This window comes from Diadema antillarum, unplaced genomic scaffold (assembly GCF_040938485.1).
Source record: "Diadema antillarum isolate AM-2024a unplaced genomic scaffold, OU_Dant_1.0 seq00000975_RagTag, whole genome shotgun sequence".
NCBI lineage: Eukaryota > Metazoa > Echinodermata > Echinoidea > Diadematoida > Diadematidae > Diadema > Diadema antillarum.
In genome coordinates this window covers 293361-306250 of record NW_027271817.1, presented here as the reverse complement: position 1 = coordinate 306250, position 12890 = coordinate 293361, and the positions used below count along the sequence as shown (strand labels likewise).

At 37.8% G+C, this 12890-nt stretch overlaps 1 protein-coding gene across 1 annotated transcript in view; it reads right to left on the bottom strand.

Annotated features, from left to right (window-relative positions):
- Window positions 1-414: 414 nt before the first annotated feature.
- Window positions 415-12890, bottom strand: part of LOC139742051 (protein O-glucosyltransferase 2-like) — a 43419-nt gene continuing 30943 nt past the window's right edge. Inside the window, exons 6-10 of the mRNA XM_071652610.1 lie at window positions 11248-11485; window positions 9014-9223; window positions 3622-3711; window positions 1523-1624; window positions 415-486 (exon numbers count right to left, since the gene is read on the bottom strand). Coding sequence (XP_071508711.1) covers window positions 469-486; window positions 1523-1624; window positions 3622-3711; window positions 9014-9223; window positions 11248-11485 — 658 coding nt within the window. The 3' untranslated portion in view covers window positions 415-468. The remainder of the gene's footprint in view (window positions 487-1522; window positions 1625-3621; window positions 3712-9013; window positions 9224-11247; window positions 11486-12890) is intronic.

Below are 12890 nucleotides of genomic sequence, written 5' to 3'. Positions count from 1 at the left end.
TCCTTCTCAGATATGGGGAGATAATGATGAGTCAATGAGTTGCTTCTTTAACCCTCATGTCAAGGGCTTGCACCAAGGTTTAAAAAAAAAAATGACCCGCTTTTCTTGATATCAGCCACAGATGAAATCTATCATTGTTATCATTTCAGGTATGTATCCATGTTGGATTTGAAACAGTAGGAAGGAAAGACAAATTTTTCATGTTGCATTCCTACACATTGATACAATACATCACAACTAAATATATAACTAGCACAAAAGAGAGTTGCATATATTCAGCCTGGTGAAAAAGGTATGTCACTGCTCATTTAAATACAAACTATGGCCTGTCTAGTTGAAAGCACATCTTCACTGGGTGAGGCGGGTGGCATCAACCCAACAGATGGTGGAACTTTTTGAGTGTGATGGAAATTCCTCATGTCTTATTGGATTCTTCCTTGTCCGATCAGATTCCATCGTCCAAGACTTTCATAACTCCTCATGTTGCTGGAGAGAGATAGGAAATTATTGCAAGAAGTCATGGACACTGGCCACATTCTTACCTATAGTGCTCTCTATGGGTAAAATATGATCCACTTTATTATATTGTTATCAGTTTTAACTGCAATGAGGTCCCACTGTACACTGATGAATAAACCAGTGTTGGTAAATCTGGCTGATAACTTTCCCCTTCACCAACATCATGGCTTATTACGGACCAGGTTCAATATGCTCTCTCTTCAAACGCAGCTAAGTACACTCTTTTAGGGCCCCTACCTACATCAATATATCTTTGTATGGTGACAATGCAGTCTTCTCAAGACAACTCTATGGAGGACATTCTGCAAGGTACAGTAGTGTATATACAAGATATTCCCTTCTCACTGGCTTCCTGCTTTAAATATTGCACTACTACTAGGAATAGAAAATGCAGCTGCCAGGCTTGTGACCCTTACAAAAAGATCTGACAAACAGATCTGACCACATCATGCCAATTCTCTGATCCCTCCATTAGCTCGCCATACATCAAAATATCACCATTAAAGTCCTCATAGTTTTTAAAATAAGATGTAACAATGTTGCCTCATTTTATCTCAAAGACTTTATTTCTCTCCACTCCTCTTTTAGACCCAATCTCTCCATTCTTTCTCTACTTTGCAATTATCATTAGATAGTCCTCGCATTTTTACCCGTTTTTACTCGATGATAAGGGCATTTTCTGTGGTTGCTCCATTTCTTCAGATCAAACTCCCCTCTCACATTCAAAGTGCTTAACATTCTAAACAAGAGTAAATCGGTGCTCAAACTTGCTTATTCAATCAATCATAAATTTTCTTCCTCTTCTCTTTTGCTATACATATCACAATGGTTGTAATCATATTCTTTATTTCAATTTGACTTTTCTCTTCTGTAGTAATGCTCTTAGAAATGCCCGTATGAAGCGCTATGTCAATTATTTATCACCATCGTCATTACATTTGAGTAGGGTATCTGAGGATAAAACTAGAGACAAATCTAAGGCCAATATGAAGTACGTCCTTACCCTCGAGTCCGGGCAGTCACACTCATTGTTCTGAGTTGGATGCTCCACTAGCTCCATGCCTTCATGTACCCTGGGAGTTCCAACTTGTCTGGCAGCATACTCCTGGATTATCACCCAATAAAAGAGGCATGTATGAGCAATGGTAACCTCTAAAATAACACATCTCTACCTCCTATCCTGAACAAAGCTAATCAAATATAGATCTAAATATCTTCTGTCTCTATATTTGAGAAGGAAAGAAAAATCATCAGTAACTTGTCTGAAAACAAGACAGGTTAGGGTTACAATTCATCTATTCCACAGGTTTGTTATTCTGAAGGTTCATTAATTAGAAAATGAAATAAGGTTTATTATTCTGAGGGTTTGATATCCTGAAAGTGAAATAAGGTTTGTTAATCTGAAAATTACATAAATTCGTTACTCCAAAGATTTGTTAATCCAAAAATGAATAAAAAAAAAGTTTGTTATTCTGAAGGTTTGTTGATTTGAAAATGAAATGAGGATTGTAATGTAAGGTTTGTAAGGGTTGTTAGTGTGCAGCTTCTTTTCATTTTCAAATTAACAAACCCTCGGAGTGCCGAACCTCACTTCATTTTTGGATTTAACAAACTTAATGTCATTTTTGTAATTGGGAGCATTTGGAATAACGCACCTTCGGAATAATGCTACAAATGTTGGGATAAATGAAAAGCTTGGTATAAGGAAATAGTGCGTTTCAGAATAACAAACCTTGCGAATAACGAACCTTATTTGACTTTAACATTAATTCATCTTTAGAATAATGAACATCACCCCAGGTTGAATAGCTTTAGGACAGTCAGCCTTTACTATTAATGCCATACAGTCACTGTCAAGACACAGCGATGCAAGCCTGACATGGTATTTTCATGCTGCCACTGGAACTCTCTTGGAGAACTGAAGACATCTCTTCAATGTCTTGAGTTTTGTCTAGCTTATCTTAACTGGATACTAAACACACCATGCTCACGTCAATTTCTTGAAAAATCCATATAGACATAATAGTCACAGCTTACCACAAGCACAAACATTGTTTAAACATAAGCACATGAATGTGAAATTCTTTCAGATCAGAGTCACAAAAACTGTTGATTAAAGCCATTATCTAAGCACGAGATCAAAATCATGAGTACGCTCCTGAACCCTGATATCTTTTGCTCTGAAAATCTTCTAGACCTTCATAGAGAGTGAAAGGTTGGTAACAGGGTCAAAGGGTTAGTCCATCTTGTCAAACAAACAAACAAAAAAGTTTCCATGAGGTAGAAACATATGGCAAACTGTTAAGAGTCCTGGCTTGGAGGGATAGTCTATAGTACAACCCTATTTCTTTCTCATCTATCTGCCATTTTTTGTTTATGTTCTAAACTTGCAAAAATGTGTGCATACAAATCCACCCTTAGTAGTTGAGTAGACAAGCAGCACCCTCCCACATGCATACCACCACTTGTCAGGTAATATCACCATCAAACTATTTGAATGCATTTCTGTTTATGCCTGCTGCAATGAATGGTTCAGGAATTTTGAATCATTGTTGATTTTGTGCAAATTTACAAATGTCTTGCTGCATGATTTTGAATGAGTTGTTTAACAGGGTTGCAAAAAAGTACATAGTAACTGCTTATTTGGAAAAAAAAAATGTGTATATATATATATATAGAGAGAGAGAGAGATTAAAAAATAAACAAACAAACCAAATGTGAATTTTCCTGTAATGATAAAGATACATAAATTTCAATTATTGGATTTTGAATTTTCATAAGCAACATTTTGATGGTTGTTACAATAAATCTGACATGACTGAAATATCATTGTACAGTATGAGCTCAGCAAGCATAGAGCCTAAATAAATGAAAGGAGAGGGATCACCATTGCATATGTCAAAGCTAACATATGGAAACACTGCACTTGTTAGATAAATCTCTTCATATTCTCTAAAATTTCTTAAATTTACTCACTGTTGAGAATATTTGGAATTGGTTACTATTAAAATTCTAAGTGTTTCATAAGAAAATACCTACCTACTTGAATGCAGAATGTTTCATATCTTCATTGAAAATGTGTGAATACTGAGATTATCTCACCTCCAAGACTTTCAAGTAGTAGCAGTAGATGTGATTGGAAGTCAGGTTTTCTCTCACAAATGCCTTTCCTGTCTCAGCTATTGTCCTTGCCTGTAAATCAAAGACAAAATGGCTGTGTCTTAGCAGATGTCATATTAAGTTATGTCAATCAGAAAAGTTTATTCCACAAAGCACGCACACGTGGAGGTAAAGCTGTCACCTGAAAGCAGCAAATTACACACACGCACAGACACACACACACACACACACACACACACACACACAATCAACAGCAAGGCATGAATGATAGACTTATCAGTGGTAATTAGTGTTCAAACCACCCAAACAGTCCATTAATACTGATCACAAATAGCAAATTTTCTCAAAATGGTGCAACATGATCAAATTGAAAATGTTAGAAGTGTTTTGATCCACAACATGTTAGGAAATAGAGTTACTACCTTTGGAATTTAGTTAATGTACACTACGGTGAATAAAAAAACGGTAGCCCAACCCATCTCTGTGAGTGGAAAAAAAGAAATCCAGTTTTTTTTTTTTTTAAACCCATTTTTTCTTTTGTATGATGTTCACAGAGAATATATCAGAAGTCAAGTTTCTTTGCCACAATAGCTTGCTCAAAAAGGGAAAAAAACACAACACCAAACAAATGAACAATCCTGTGCCACTACCACGTTCAAATGGCAAAGAATATGTTGAAATAAAGAGAATTTCAATAACATGAACTGACTGAAGCGGCAAAGATGTGAGACATCATGGGGAGCATTTCTGAGAGCTTTGGTATGTAGACAAACCTCATGAGAAGTTGCTGTAGTGATTTTTTTTTCATGGTATGCGACACTGACAGTGACCTTGTTTCACCAAGCCAATGACTTTGCTGTGCAAGAAAATGTTATGAAAAGCTGAAGGATTAAAAGCATTACATTCATCGCTACAGTCACCTGGCTCATTGCCAATTTATGAATTTATCCGATTTGGGATTGACCCTGGAGATATTTTTGTTAATTCCTCCACTAATTCAAACAACGGGCAAAGCATGTGACATTCTTTCAGATGAGCATTTAATGGTATCTTATGTGTATTGTTCTTTTACTTTGTATATTCCAATCGATGTTTATTATATCACATTTTATGTATCCTTTGTATCCTTTTAATGATTATGTGGAAATAAAGTTGAATTGAATTGAATTGAATTGAATTGAATTGAATTGAACTACTGTTCATGATTTCTCCTAGTGTCCATTATTTAAACAGTTACCTGCAACTTGCTCGATAAAAAAGGGTCGAAAGTAGTGTACTGACTGAACAGTAAAGTCAGGAGCAAATGCATGACGTATATTTGGTAGCTGATTTTCTCACCACAAACTCCCAACATTCTGTGCACCCTACGGCACACAGTAAACAAGTAAACAAATTTTGTCTGGTTGTCATGAAGTAAAAGTCACTCATGACTGAACTTGTTACTTTTCTTCCCTTAAACAATACATTTTGTCCTTACTTGGTACTGGAAGAGGCGTCTATAAAATATTTTTTACACCCACCAACTTCATCAAATTCACATTGCATGACGCTTGCCGTTCCCTACTCTCACAGGCTTGACACACTTACGAAGGGAAAAAAAAACACACACACAAACACACTGCATATGAACGCCAGGCCTGGAACATGAATTCTCAGGCAGTTTAACAATAGATAAAGAATCATTTTGGGCGCGGTTCACATATCTCACACTCATGGTGGTACGTCAATAAAGCCTTGGATCTTTAATGGAGCAGAATGGCCCCAAATCTCTTAGACTTTTGTCAGGACAGAACAACAGCTCAACATTTTAGGAGCTATCTCTGGCACAGTATTCTCAACCTTGCAAACTTTGAATTGAAATACATGTTGAATTTTACTCAATTACAAACTTTGATAGAAAAATCTAAAGTAGTGTGGCATTGCAGTATTCTTATTTCTGTAGAATTCAAAACTGGTTTTAATTACATCAATCGGTTTTATAAACATAGATTAGGTTGTGCACACTATCTGAAAAAAAACCTTCATATTATTGTATACAAGAAGAGCTGTGAGGGTCACATCTGAGGACAAGTCAATACTCGACAATGCTCATAAATGTTTCTGAGATATACTTTCTGTGGCGTTCTATCTCTAAATATCAGGACTCAATCTCCTCCCTTTGCCCACACTATTACATTATTCTATATCAATGCATTCACAGCTGTCAATGTAATGATATAACAAGTACACACGTCCAATTATGATATCCTCCTACGTATATGCATGTACACCACTAGTTTAATAAAACAACTAAACTAGTCAGTGAATTTTGATCTTTTACAACAACAACAAAAAAACATATTAAATTGAGTGACCTCAATGTAGGTCAAATTTCATATCTTTTCTTTTTTCCATGACAATTTACTAGCAGGCACAGTCAGTAACCATGTGACTGGTTAACACTACCCTCTGTGTGTAAAATCCTCTCAGTTCATAAATGCAGGTAAAATGAATGTTGAAGATTTCCAACCAGCATTTTTTTTTCTCTCTCTCTTGTTTTCAGCTAAAATTATCTCATCTTTTGTCTCCACGTGTCCTTCAGGTTTTTTTCAAGTACAATAATCAGTCGAAAATCCGATCAACAATGCCACTGATTTTAGAATATTCCCCCCTAGGATAGACTCATTGTTCTAAAGCAGACTCAACACTGCTCTAATGTGTAGGCAGGTGATCTTATACTATCAAATCAACAAAAAGAGATGTACGTGACCATGAATTGTTTGCATGTGAGAACTCTTTTGTCATATCACGCAGGGTGGGGTATCACTGTAGCATGGGTGGAGTTTTACAGCAGTACAGTTCTTTGTATGGTATACAAAGAGATAAATACCAGAGATGTGATTTCTGAGAGAATGATCGACATGTTTCATCACAACACACTTGTCTGGTAAACTAGGAAACTGTGCCTGACTTTCACACCTTTTAGTGAAATCATTCTCCCACAATCTATCCCTCCTTCATACAGTTTTCACCCATCCATCCACCTTACTCCCGATCCATGACATTTGCTCCTGTGACAATTGCTCCCATGAGATATTTGCATGTTAAGCCAAACATAAATTCTAACCACAAATATAACCCTAACCCTAATCTTCACATCAACCTAAACCTAATACCTCATCACAACCCTAACCCTAAGTCCTTTGAGAAAATAAGACTAGAGGAATTGTCAAAGGAGCAAATGGCATGTCACCTTTAGTCTATGTCATTTCTTATTCCTTCTATGAAATACTCAAATCTTTAAAATACAGTGAACAGAATTACTTATTTAACCTTTATCAATTTATGTGAGTTATATTGGTTGTCATTTGTTTAAGGAGGGCGGAGTTGTTGTGCTACATTAATTTCATGTATACTCATTCCAAACTCATTGAAGGAATAATAAGTGAAGTCTGTCACATAAGAGTACAAAGGTCAGTTTGCATGTCCAATTTCAGCAGTCTTAAAACATGCACTCAAGGAAATTGGACACAGTTAGTAATTAATAATTCACAATTGTATGTGTTTGTGACAGTATTCCAGTTTCTTGTCAAAATTATATAAAATACTTATGACTCCACTAATTTTCTTTTAGGCGGACTGTGGTAGGGCATTTGTTCAAAGAGTGTTCAGAAATTGCACTACATGTTACACTGGTGCCAACAACTGTAAAGTAATTGGCTCTAAAAGTGAGAGTCTGTGCAAATGACTTACAGCTAGATTCTAAGACCCCATCTCCCCCCCCCCCCCCACACACACACACAAACACACTCTTTTTTATCTTTAAAGGAAGGTTATAAGTGGTTACTGTCAGGGACCCATCTTTTAAGACGTCACCATGTAAAATTACAAACAAACAAACATTCAAAAAGAAATCTCGTCAACGACCCTGTAGGTGAGTCTTTTCATTGCCTCCGTGACAAAGCTAACCAGCCATCACTGCCTGTAGGCTTCTTGGGGGTGAATCCAGGTTTTCAGGTTAATAGGTCTTGCTCCATTGGTGCAAGAGTCTGAGATAGGGATTCATACTCGTTGCAGCCAGGCAAAGAATGAAGACTCTACAAAAGACCATTCCATTTGCCAGTAAGAGGGATAGGTGTTACTACAGCTTGAAAGCATTAATGAAATGATTATGAGTGATATGTGTGAGCAGTTCATGGTTTGATACATACAATAACTTGCAATGAATTGCACTATGTACACTATAGCAAGCTGTACAGATACACTTACAGTTCGGAGTATTGTAAAAGCTATTATTTTCACACACAGATATTCTCATGAACGAGGAGGTCACTGACATTTTTGTGAGATGTTGTTTTCACGATTTGACACCAAGTCCATCATAAGTGCACTAATACCTGTCCATTCACATTTTTGTGCGCTGCTAAATTGGCAGCCCAATGGTGATTCGTGAAATTTGCGAAAATTAACCCTTGTGAAAACAATTGCGTTTACAGTATCTTTCTATCATTTCTTCGTCACCCTGTTGAATCCTTCTCTTCTTACCCCTTTGCCAGTATCTGAGTCATACCCCATCAAACTGCTGAACCTCCTGCCCATCACATCCCCCTCTACTTCATGCTCCTGCCCACTCTTCTCCTTTGAACCCCATCATCAGTCAAATACCCACCGATTATTCTCTCAGCTCCCAGTCCCAACCCATCCTCCTCATCTTACCCTACCCATTATGTCATCCCCCTGCCCCAACCCATTCCCCTCATCTTGCCCCATCCAGCAGCCCAACTCCCAGCCCTATCCCATTCTCCTCATCTTGCCCCACCCATTACCCCATCTTCCAGCCCCAGTCCATTCTCCTCATCTTGCCCCACCCATTACCCCAACTCCCAACCCCAACCCATTCTCTTCATCTTGCCCCACCCATTACCCAAACTCCCAGCCCCAGTCCATTCTCCTCATCTTGCCCCACCCATTACCCCAACTCCCAGCCCCAACCCATTCTCTTCATCTTGCCCCACCCATTACCCAAACTCCCAGCCCCAACCCATTCTCCTCATCTTGCCCCACCCATTACTCCAACTCCAAGCCCCAACCCATTCTCTTTGTTTTCCCCAACCCATTTCCTCAGCTCCCAGCCCCAGTCCATTGTCCTCATCTTGCCCCACCCAATACATCATCTCCCAGCCCCAACCCATTCTCTTCATCTTGCCCACCCATTACCTCATCTCTTAGCCTTATCCCATTCTCCTCATCTTATCCCACCCATAACTTCAGCTCCCAGCCCCAACCCATTCTCCTCATCTTACCCCACCCATTACCTCATATTCAGGTCCCAACCCATTCTTCTCATCCTGGCCCACCCATTTACTTTGGCTCCCCAACCCACTGCTGTTCTCACCTCCTCATCATGTTCCATGGCCCATTCAATCTTCTCCTCCAAGTCAGTCAAATCCTGCTTAAAAGGCACGTAGTGGATCCAGGGTTCAAGCTCCGAGTAGAAGTGCTCGTAGTAGATGGAGTCATGTTTGAAGACGGTGCTGTCACCCGCCATGAGGTAGGGCAGTCTGTACGCTGCCACTGTGCCATCCACGTTGATTTGGTACTTGAACTGCAAAGGCATCAATAACATTTTGAATAGCTCCACAGAAGATAATTTAATACCAAACAGAGTATTACCCAATCCTTTTAGTTCTTTATTTTGTTTATTGTTTTGTTTTTGTTTTGTCTTGTTTTGTTTTGCTTTTTTTTTTTTTGCTTTTGAGTAATGGTGCATAGTTCAGTATCATAAATCATGTAATTAGTGGATGTACTTCCAGTTTGAAACATTGACACGTCGCACAATGTACAGTAAGAATATCTTCACAAATCTCACTAAAAAATGCTAAAAAGTGACTTCATACAAAATACAATAATATTGCAATGGTGGAAAAAACGATGAAGGCAATTTTTCTAACAAGCAAAAATAAAAACTAAACAAAGCAAGCAAACAAACTAACAAAGCCACCCAAAAATCATACTTTTTTAAATTTGTATTGTCAGATTTGAATATCCCTTTAGGATGTTTGGTATGCCTCAAAATATTTGACCTATATGAAAATGGCATTCTTGGATCAGACGACAAAATATTTTGGCTAGTTTGAGTTCTACAGGTCAGATTCTCTCTCTCTTCTTCTTCTTCTTCTTCCTTTTCCCTTTTCTCTCCTCTTTTTGAACTGTAATTGGCTCAAATACTGAGTGTGATTCTGCATTGAAAAAGAATCTGTATAACACGGGGACAGTGTTTTCATTGATCAGTAACCTGAAATGATTTTATTCATTCCTTGCGGCAAGTAGAATCATTACACTTATTTCCAGGTGGCATAACTCACAAGCTGACCACTGACTATGGTCTGAAGGGCTGCTGGACAACAACAAAATCCAGTGTCATTTTGACTGGTCAAGATGTCTGTTTTAGGCACCACCGTGCGTGCCCTCAATTTTCCCATAATTCGCACATGCCAACAAGAACTTTTTTTTGTCAGCTTTAGTTCTACCACAAACTTTCTTAAGGTTCTCAGGATTCCTTCAAAAAGCTCATCCAGACATAGGAATGGTGACACTGTTGTAATGACATTAAATTTGTCGCTATCTATAGTCACTTTGTTTTGTAGGAGTTTAGTAGGTAATTCCCACGAAAATATTGAAGGATTTTAAATCACACTAAAGTGACTAATAGCTTTTCTTTTTGTTCGTGTGTGTTTGTGTGTGTGTGTGTGTGTGTGTGTGTGTGTTCTGACCATGTACATGTATATCAGTAGTAGTGTAGTGATGTAGAAAGGCTTAAATGAAGTCAATTGAGTGAGTAGATTTGGGGGTTGCCAAGGTTTTTGTAAGGTCTCTCAGTTTTCTGTCATCTTTTTGAGGAGCACCAGGTGAAACTAGTTCAGTTTTGTCAAAATGGAATCTTTGTCCTGCCACATTTCTGCTTCAAAGAAAGATCCACAGCAAAATTGTGGGAGAGACTGACTTCATCCTTGGTACTTTAAACAACTGCAATTATAATCTTAAGTAGAATGAAGAAAGTGTCAATACCTTAATAAAACCTGATAGAGTTTCACTAAATATCTTAATTGTAACCTTTGATTTTAAAGGCATTAGAAGAATTAAAAACAGTGCCTAAGAGTGAATATAGACTGATGAGATACTGTAGGAGGGATATACTTCAAGTGCAAGGAGGAAAAATGTCTTCCCTGACACATCAGATAAGTTTCATTGCCATATATTGCATTAAAAACATTTGAACTGGACATTTCCATTAATCAATCATCAGAAATTATAAGGTCTGATTGATGTACTTCCATGAATCAGAAATATGAATTCCCTGAATTTAGAACAATTGACTGTATTTAATCTTTAAACATGCTCTAAGTGAAGTGACTTTGGGGTTTTGATGCACAATAAATGTTCAGTTCTCATCGGTTTAAATTTTAGCAATTATCAATGTTACTATAATTCTTAATACAACATTTTGTGAAAGAGGTCCAAATAATTAATTGATAACACAATGTCATCTACCTACAAAAAAAAAAAACCATTCCATTATGTTCTCATAAAAAACAACCAAAAAAATTCCAGTAGAGAATTCTAACTCACATTGAAGAAGTCAAAGAACGACACGTGCTTGACCTTTGGCCCATACTCCTCTTCCTCAGTTCGGAAGAAGAAAAAGTTGGTGAGGGCAGCGTCCAGAATCTCAGGCCGCCGTCGTGATAGCTTGACCAGATTCAGCCTCTCCCTCCGGCTGTCCCTCCCTCGCCAAAAAGCCTTGGACGTCTTGTTTTCCCACTTTGGTCCAGTATTGGCCTGCACTGACATGATGTCCAGTGAGACTCTGTCCGAAGGAAGAAATGGACAGAAGAAATTGACCGCAACCCTCTACTGGATTCTTAGACTACTACCAGCAATATCTCATTATACATCACACAGAAAAAAAGTTGAGTTGGAGGGAATACATACAGTACTTGCCCCTTCAAGCTCTCTATTTCTTCGCCTGAAAGGCTTTGATAATGAAACACTGAGCAATCAAAAGGAGCTTCTCACTCCATTTTTTGACCATGGGAATATCACTGTGGTGTATTTGCAGATAATACTGAATTACGTCAATACAATGTGGGCTGTTATTGTTTTTTACCATCACATCATTCCAAAGTTTTGAATAGTTTATGCTTGCCAACAACATACTGTATGTTTGTTTGTGTGTGTGTGTGTGTGTGTGTGTGTGTGTTTGGGGGGAGGGGGGTTGCAAAATTGCTAACATTTTTATCTAAGTACTAGAGAAATACACATCACTGATTGTAGTGCGCCATGAGCTTTAATGTCATACAAGCAAAGATTTTTTGCCTTTTCTGTCATAATACTGCAGTCTTCACTAGTATTTATTTTGTAGCTTTTTTCATCTGCTATACAAGGAACAAGTCACAGTTCACACTATGTGACTCTAAAAAACATGAAAGTCTGATGCAAAGTGCAGTTCTAGAAGATAAGCAAAGGTATTTTTCTGCTTCTTCTTTAAATGATATGAAACAATTCTTACTGCCTCAAAGTGCATAGATTCCTTTACAAAAAAAAAAAAAAAAATGTGAGAAGTACCACTACAAATAACACTCAACTTCAGAGAAAGGTATTCTGCTGAGAGGTCGAAAGTTAAGAAAATATTTGTTTAGAAATAAGGAGAAATCTGCTGCTTTCACCAACAAGTTGCTTCTTCTTTGTCAAAAAACAAATTTTCAAGTCAGGACTTTGTAATCCCTGGTGACAATAGCAGCATCTCTTGAAATGCCACTTGTTTCCCACTTGTACTACTCCATTTGGTATCAATGCTGTAAGCTTATCATGTCATCTGTAAAAGTACTAGAGTATTGTCACTCCTCAAGCCCCCTTCCCACACCAAACAAAGAAGGAACGCGTACTTGTAATCCTACATGAGGCAATGTAAGCTGTCGGTACTCTTTCATATATCCACAAACCTCCCTCAAACTATTGGCATGTCCAATACTGGATCCAGTGCTAGAGACTTTACTCAAACACAGACAAAGTAAACATGACTTTGTTCTTTAATACTGAAGAAAAGTTCACTGGTTAAGACCACTCCCTTCACATCACTGTCACTTGGACACCCAAAAACTGCATAGTTTGTAATGCCACATGTTGCTGCCCTTTAAGTAAGTCTATGTGAACTGATTAACTACCCTTTACATTTTTACAGCAGCATTCACACTGACACCATCATACATTTT